Source organism: Acanthisitta chloris, unplaced genomic scaffold (assembly GCF_000695815.1).
Source record: "Acanthisitta chloris isolate BGI_N310 unplaced genomic scaffold, ASM69581v1 scaffold2677, whole genome shotgun sequence".
Classification (NCBI taxonomy): domain Eukaryota; kingdom Metazoa; phylum Chordata; class Aves; order Passeriformes; family Acanthisittidae; genus Acanthisitta; species Acanthisitta chloris.
Window position 1 is genome coordinate 12,739 of NW_008680719.1, and position 8,503 is coordinate 21,241.

Consider the following 8,503-nt stretch of genomic DNA (forward strand, 5'->3'; position numbering starts at 1 on the left):
AGTAGTTCCACTGTCATCCATTAATGGTTTTTTAATGTCTAGATTTAAGCAGTTGGTCTTCCATGACCATAATTAAGCAGTGAAGCCTTGGTCTTCTATGCCCACTCAAACAACATTCATTTCTGTCCATACTTTCACAATTTCTAATAATCGTTATAATCTGAGAAGGCAGATCTTTTTTCCTGATTGCTGGATTCCTCCACTAGAACACTTGCAAGATAACTATCTTTAAGAACACTCAATGAGAACACAAACTGTGAGAAATTAATGCACTTACGTATCATATTTTGCAAAGGTGCAATTAAAAAGAATTGACTTGGAAAATCACCAACTTTTGAAGTTTTCATCTTCCTCTGACCAATAAAAATTTGCAGACAATCTCAGAAAGAGTTAATTCAAATCCCTATTGCAAAATCAGGATACAGCAAAATGCACATATTCATTTTTTATTAAGATTTCTGGTACATTCCTGGCGGTTTTATTTATACTTTTATCTTCTATGCTTGTCTTTCCTACGCTGATCTGTGTTATTGTTACAATGCAACACTAACAAGCCCACATATGCCCACATATTATTATTTATGCTGCAATAGTTTAGACTGCACCCCTATTAAATCAGCTTCTATGAAAAACACCAACAAAACCACTATAAGAGTATTTAAAGCTAAATTAAAATTTGTTCTTCAACAGAGACAGAGTTGAGGTAAAGGGAGATTAAGACTCCAGAGAGACATACTTGTGACAGGGTCGGAAACTTGGTCCTCACTATATTAACAGCAATAAAATAGGAAAGTATCTAAAAGATTGGATACTATTGTCCACCAGCTCAAATTACTTTCTAAGGGCTCCGTTGAAAAGGTGTTTGCAATGTGAATAGAAGAGATGGTAGGGAAAATGTTGCAAAGAAACAATTTCAGTAAAATAGGTAGCTCTTAGGATTGTTTTTGTGAAGCTTTCCTACTAACCCTCCCAGGTACCTTACTGGGAGCCAGCAGGCAATGCTCCATAGGTTTCCTGTGGAGTCAATTTACAAGGTAATATAAGCAGAAGCTCCTGGAAGAACCTAATGTTCTAACTAGCCATAAAAAGCATAGTTTTAGTGTTGTAAAACAGAATTGAATTCTGATCCTAATGGAAGAGAGTCAGCCTTCACATCTCATGGACACACATAATACCTAAGGAGCAGATATGGATGGAAAGTTCTGAATTCAAGTAAGCAATTCTTTTTGTTTTCTCACATCGATATAATTGATGAAATAATGAAATAGACTTTATTGCTACAGTATGGGAAATGTTAAACCATGTTTTAAAAACTCACAGCTTTCCCATGGGGAAAAGGCACTATTCTGAAGACCTGTGTCATCCCAGGTAACCTTCTATCCAGGTTTCTTTGGTCATTTACTGCCATCCTTCTGATAATCTTTTTCTTAAATTAATTTCCAACTTTTAGACACTGTCAGCTGTTCTCATGCTGACATCAGCTATGTCCTGAAGAACCCTTTGCAGACCACAATCTGGATTAAAATAGTAGCAATAATAGTGAGCATTAGGAATAGCCCTGACTATTATTTTCTTTGGTCTTGCAAGAATGGCTTCGAGATAATATCAACTGTTTGAACCTGGCGAGCTTCTAAGCAGTCCACCATGAAGAACTGCAAGTAGTAAATAGTAAAAGCAAAAGTCTCATACAAGAGAGATGAGGACTTTGTACACCAAAAAGGGCTGTTTTCAGAGCAACAATTTTTTTTCTTATATCATTACAATCTGAAAAATAAAACATAGCACATAACAAATTTAATTATTGTCATGAATGACAGAGTTTCAGTAAACTTGTTTAGCTGCAAGTGTAAAGGCATGCAAATGTGTATACCTTATAGAAACTAAGAAAACAATTGATCAGGTAACTAACAATTTTGACAAGTAATTGTTCATTTGTGTATATTAATTCGATTCTTTTTCTTCTGACATTCAGATATTTAAACTACATTGTATCAAAGCAGCTCAAATACATGTGAGAAATATTTCCAGCATTTACTCTGGATCAAATCAGAATATATTTCTTATAGGTTTGTGTATATTCAGTGAAAAACCTGTTTATCCTTTCACAAATTTTTTCTACTCCACAAACTTTTGGTACTATCTTGATAAGCCAGTTTGTGGATTGAATTTTCATTTTAAATATTAACTACAACTTCCTGAGCCTTACTTAGAAGCCTGTTGATAGCAATTCTATCTTTTTGCATGCAGAATGATTTTCTATCCTCCAACTCCACCTCTCCCTGAATGAGGGATATTATAGTCCCCTATTAATTGAGCTCAGTGCTACTTTCTGTTATATACGGTGGGTTTGTTGCTTCTTTTTTTTCCCCACAGTCATAAGCAACTTTGCATTTTATTAAAAATAATAGCTGATATAACATTATCCTACAGGAGAGAAATGAACAATCACAGTTGATTCTGTAGTTGTTTTCTTCCCATTTATATTGAACAAGTCTCGGAATAAAATCTAAGTGGGGACAGGGTGGAAGAAAAATGAAATAGAGGGAACAAGACAAAATTTCTTTTGTAAATGGAGTTCATTGATGTTTCATTTTTATTCTAAACTTCATGGATTTTTACTCTAATTATTCAGACTCATGCTTCACAATAATCATATCTACTCCTTCATTGACCCATCATTTAAAAGAGCTGTCTTAGCCTTGTTTTTAAAACTGCATTTACAAAATGTTGATAATCACTGGCTGCAAGACAACAGCTGTGACTGTGCTTGGGAAGTGAGTGGTGAGACTACTTGACTCAACCCAATGTTTTATGCTGATGCTGAATAAAGTAGATTTTTTGTGTGTATGCAAAGAACTGAAATTAATGTGCTAGAGTTCTGCTGTATTTGTGCACCTACTCAGTATGTGCCAGCAGGGATTTTTCTGCCTTTACCTAAGCTTGGTGAGATGAGCAGCTTGGAGAAAGCATAAAACAGGGCACATACAAAAAAATTGAAAGATCCTTTACAAGATAATGGCCATTTTATTCCATTTTAAAATCAGTGTCTAATAATTAAATATTCTCCTTTTATTGGTATTCTCTTAAGAATCTATACTCTTCTGGTTTTGTATGACATTGTTCTCTAAAAACCCTATTGCCTTATACATGTGAACATGCATGTGAGCTGTCGTGATACTCCAAGTATTACAGCTTGCTCAATCTTTGGGAATTCAGAATGTACAATTCTCAAGTGAAGTGACTATTTTAAAATCCAAAATTTATTTAACCCAGAAAAGCATACAGAAGGGTCTAGTTGGTGTAGGCACATATAATTAATCCATTTATGCTTTTGCTACTCTGACATCAACTTCATGTTGTGGATAAACTGAATTGATTATCAGTCAACACAAAACCAGGAAAGCATGATTACTGTGTATCTTTCAATTAGATCTAGCATAATTAACTTCTCACCATTAAATTCAGGTCCTTCCTATTTCTGAGCCTTAGGAAGTCTTCCTGAGGAAGCAAAGGAAAAGAAGGTGCTGTGTATTGACTGTCTGAACCCTTGTGACTTGGGGGAGCAAAGAATGCTGCAACTGTTGGATGTGTTTGCAAAAAACATCTTCAGTGTCAGTACATCCATCATGACTAAAGCAATTTACTGAAATGGAGCTAGTGCTAGTCAAAGATGCTAAACTTTAAGCCCTTAAACCCTCAATCCTGCATCTGCCTGCAGAGCAAGCATAACAGATCTACACTGTCTCACCTCAGCTTTGGTTTGAAGACAGCCAATCTAAAGATAAGAGGGAAGGTCATGCTCTATTGCCACAATTAAAAGCAGTTTAAATATGTTAACGAGGAACAGATTTTCAGAAGAATTTAGTGCCTGTAGAAGAAGGATGATCTATCTCCACACAAAGGTTCTAAGATCTTAACTGTAGTAAGTGCCTGAAGATCACCACCTTTCTGTGATCACCCAAGGTGCCACCTTGAGATTTGGGTGCCCACATACCTTTATCAATTCATCTCTCCATGTGCCTTTTTCCATATTCTTACCTGTATGGGCACATATTAATGTACAACTATAATTGACACTGAGCATTAATCAGACAGTGGTGTGTTTTAGGCCTTAACTGCACAGTTTGAACTGTTGACCTTGAGAGAAAAGGTTTTATATACCATTCACAATCCCTTAAGTCTTCCTGCCACTGAAAAGCAAATACTTGGCTTTTATGGACAGATTCAGTTTCAAGTCTGTTGTTTTCCTAATGATTTCTTAAAATTACAAAAGTGGCTTTCAGGGAAAGTTTGCAAACAGAGGAGGATTTTTCACTGAACACTATTACCACCACGGCTTTTGTAAAACAGTGCATGGTTAGATATAAGTGATAAAATCCCATATGCAGGAATGTTGTTTGTACAAGTGTCTCACAAACTTAGAAATAAATAATACCACAAACAATAGCAGATCATATCTTATCCCTTTTGCCACACATTTTACAGTGACTGGTAGACTTCTTTAACCAAAGTGGTACAAGTTCTCTTGCAGATTTATGGATGCCATTCCCTTTTACATTACACACAGCTTCACAGTTGCTGCAGCCATGTAACACTCAGCCTTTCTTGAAGCAACTCTTGTTTTGCTCCTTTTTATGCTCATGTAATTTCTTAGCTTTTCACACGATTAGTCTCACTGGAATTTTTATATTCTGTCTTTTAAAATATTTAATGGCACAAAGACAAATCATATAGACATTCTCGAATATTATTCTCATAAGTGTACATTTAAAACATGAGTATATGACACCAAAACAAGGTACAAGGAGGTATGTGGAAACTACCATGATCGAAGTTACTAAAAAATATAGCATGCTACATCTTGCTAACAATGTGAAATGTACACTTCAAATCAGCAATGACACTCAAAAGAAAAGAAAATGAGATGCTAAAGTAGAGCAGCTGAGAATATGGTTATAACAGTCAATTAGTTCTCAAATATGATGTTAATTTGGTCAATTTTCTTTTTTTAAACTTGAGCCATTTTCTACAGATAAATAAGTTTAGCATTCCTGGTACTGCTAGTCTGGTTTCTGTTTCCTAATTGTAAATCTAAGCCATATGTACTGCAAGATCAGTTGAACAGTCACTGCATTAACTGTGGTTGCATGAGCTACCAAAAGAAGACTGGCTTGGAGGGCATCTGAAACCATCTGCAAAAGCTGCTTACAGCTTCTAACCATATCAACCTAGTGTTAGTCTTACCAAAGGGTCTACACAAAGAAGAGTGGTCAGCAACTCAGGATGTTGTGTTGGCATACAGTACTTTAGATATGTGAATTTTTGCTTTAGTGAAACAGTTACTGAGGCACTGTAGCAGACAGAAGAAAACCCACACAATTAATAGAAACCAGATTTTTTTTAAAAAAAAAACAAACCCAAAAAACAGGCCAAAGAAGGTGGATGATGTCAAATGAAAAAAGGCAGAGAGAAGTAAACAGTTACAAACTGTTTATTAGCTAGAATAAGCAGCATAGCTGGGAAAGTCAGACTTTAAGATGAATTCCACAGTGCCACAGTCAGCACATTTCCTTCCATTAAAGCCAATGGGAGTTTTTTGCCAGGAAATCTGTCCATTTAAATTTTGTAATGACACCCTTCCTTACTGTACAAAGACAGTGAAACTCCCTGGTTGCTTTAAAATTACAAAACATTGATTCAAACTCAGCAATACTTGTTTTCACAAGAACATATGCTCATGGGGCTGAGCTAAAAACTGGACTACTGCAAAATGTTTCCGCTCCTTTTTTTCATTTTTAAAGTTTTGTTGTACTTTGTTCCTTTTTTTTCAATAAGGCTTCCAAACTCCTGGACATGATTTGTTTCCTAAGAGGAAACAGATTATGATACCTGAAAGCAGCAAAAAACCAAAAATAAAACCAAACCCATAGAAGATACTTATTCATTTAGCCTTGAACAGCATATATAAAATAGTATCTATAAAGTGAATATAAGGTACCTTCCAAGTTCATAGCTCAGCCATTTTCAGAACTTAAAATAGTTCCTGAAATTTAGTTGCTGTACAGACATATTTGTCTTGAAACATTTGAATCTTATGAATTAATGAAACAAAGCTGAAAATCATGTTTTATCTTCAATTAGGCACAGAATTGCCATCATAAGAAACTGAGGGAACCACTTGTAAAAATCTCTGCAGTCTATAAGCATCCTACCTTTCTTTTGCGCAGTTTCACTTGGCTGTCTGAATATTCTTGTGTGGTCAAAGGACTCCTTACATCTAAAGAATGAATATCTTCTGCTGAACTGAAATTTGAAAGGCATTTGTTTTCAGGGGTCACTTGAGGTTCTGTAAAACTACTTTCATCCAGACCATTTTCCACTGCCGGGATGCATGAGCAAGGAGAAAATTGCATAAGGCAGTTGTTGGATTCCACTGCTGGACGGAGCTGTCTATCACTGCTGGAACATGATTCAGAAGAAATCCCACTCTCTACCACGTTGCACTCAGACTTTCCAAGCCCGTCTTTGAAAGCATCAGATTTCCGGCGCTGTTGGGCAATTACAGCAGTATGAAGCAGCTGTTTCTCAGGCATCATAATTTCTTTCACATTTGGAGAATTAAAACAATTTTCTTTCTCTACATCTACTAATTCATTTAAGCTTTCATAATTACAAAGATTTAGGCTTTGGCCAATATTGCCACAAATATCTTCTGTTTTCAGCTCCTCTTTAAGGACTGGGTCACAGCCAGGTTCCTCACTTACAACCTCAGTTATTCCAGATGATTCAGCTGCTGTCACAGCCAGGTTCCTCACTTATATCCTCAGTTATTCCAGATGATTCAGCTGCCTTGTTACCCTCTGCTGTTGGTACCATCTGTGTTAAGGAGCCTGCTCCATTTAAGCTCTTCCCTTCATCTTTTGGCTTGTTTCCTACAGCAGTGATGTGGTAATTAACACTATCCAGGTTGACTGCTGAATAGTCATCATCGTCATCATCGTCATCATCATCCTCATCATCATCATCATCAGACACATGGACTAGAGTTTCTGTGCTGGCCTCCAAAAAATGCTTCTCATCCTCATGGTTATCATTTTCATCCACTTCCTTTGAAACATTTCCCAGCTGCTTTTCAGGGAATCCAGTCAGCTCTCCACTATAGCAGCACTCTGGAAATGAAGCACATTTTTCTTTCCGGTCCACGCTTGAAATCTCATCATTTTCCATACTTGTCTGCAAGTTATCAGCTACAAGTCCATGACGACATGCTGTATTATACTCCACAGACTCCGAAGCCAATCCCATCCACTGTGTCACATGCTCTTCCCAGCTTTTCTTTCTGATTGCTAGAGACATGTCATAACAGTTCAGCAGCAGCCTGCAAAGTACCTTCCACAGAGGACCAGAGGAGATGTCATGGCTGCTGTGCACTGCTCCAGAGGGATAGAGGGTTCAGCATTTTAACATCTGCAAGAAATAAAAAAAAAAGAAGTTACTGAAGCAACTCCAAATTGTAAAAAAAAAAAAAAAAAAGAAGGAGCATTTTAAACAAAGTATAAAACAAGATAAGACTGCAGGACCAGAAGGACAGGAATTTAAAAGTCTGTTTTGTTTAAAGTTTTAATACTTTTCATACAAAACTTGACAGCACTCATAATTCAGTACCACTTTTTTTTCTGATTACTTTGCATTATCAAGTAAACAAAAATGGTATAAACAGGAACATAGACAAGCAAGTAGCTCCAGAGCCAATATTTGACAATAAGCTTCACTTAACAGTGTCTGTTATAAGATACTAGTTTCCGTGGGCATAAATCACATTATATCTCATGGTTGTTTTGCACACAAAGTTACATTTTTTCCTCCTCATCCACAGATACATGTAGAGTGTAGAAATCTGGCTGTTTCCCAAAGAGGTAGAGCAGAACTTGAGGATTATTCTGAATATACTAAAGTCACAAACTACTTGTCTTCTGAGGATCTTTGGCTCTCATTTTTATTGTTATTGTTCATTCTCTTCAGGACAAGTTGTAATTACAAGTGCTACATGAAACTGCAGAGGAAATAAACTGTTGAATAGTAATAAAAAATTTTAAGCATAGAATCATAGTATAGCTTCAGTTGGAAGTGGCCTTTAAAGGTCATGTAGTCCAACCTCCTAAAATACAAGCCTAGGAAAAAAATTTTAAGCTTTTGATGTATTTACTTACCTCAAATACATTACAAAACCTGGAAAACCCCCTTGCTGAATATATTCATGATCTTCTAGTGGAAGACAGGGAGGAAAATCTTATTTAGGCCAGGGCTTTCCAGAAGGGTGGCTTTTGAGCCAGTTTGGTTGTCCATAGCTTTGCTGCTGACCTGGACTGATGGGCTCTACTAGAACACCATTGTGCCTGCCTGTACTTCTATGTGGGTAATTTTCACTGACTGCTGCATTAGGCATTTTGGCTGATGGCATTTGAGATATATGAAACTTTTGTCATTGCATGTGCCTATTAGC

At 36.5% G+C, this 8,503-nt stretch overlaps 1 protein-coding gene across 1 annotated transcript; it reads right to left on the reverse strand.

The window, feature by feature from the left end:
* Positions 1-6,212: 6,212 nt before the first annotated feature.
* Positions 6,213-7,356, reverse strand: LOC103805154 (rho GTPase-activating protein 7-like; the record flags this gene model as incomplete). Its single annotated transcript, XM_009077790.1, has 2 exons — positions 6,858-7,356; positions 6,213-6,793 (listed from the first exon to the last, which is right to left on the reverse strand). Coding segments are annotated over exons 1-2 (1,080 nt in total), but the record flags the coding sequence as incomplete, so codon positions are not given.
* Positions 7,357-8,503: the final 1,147 nt, after the last annotated feature.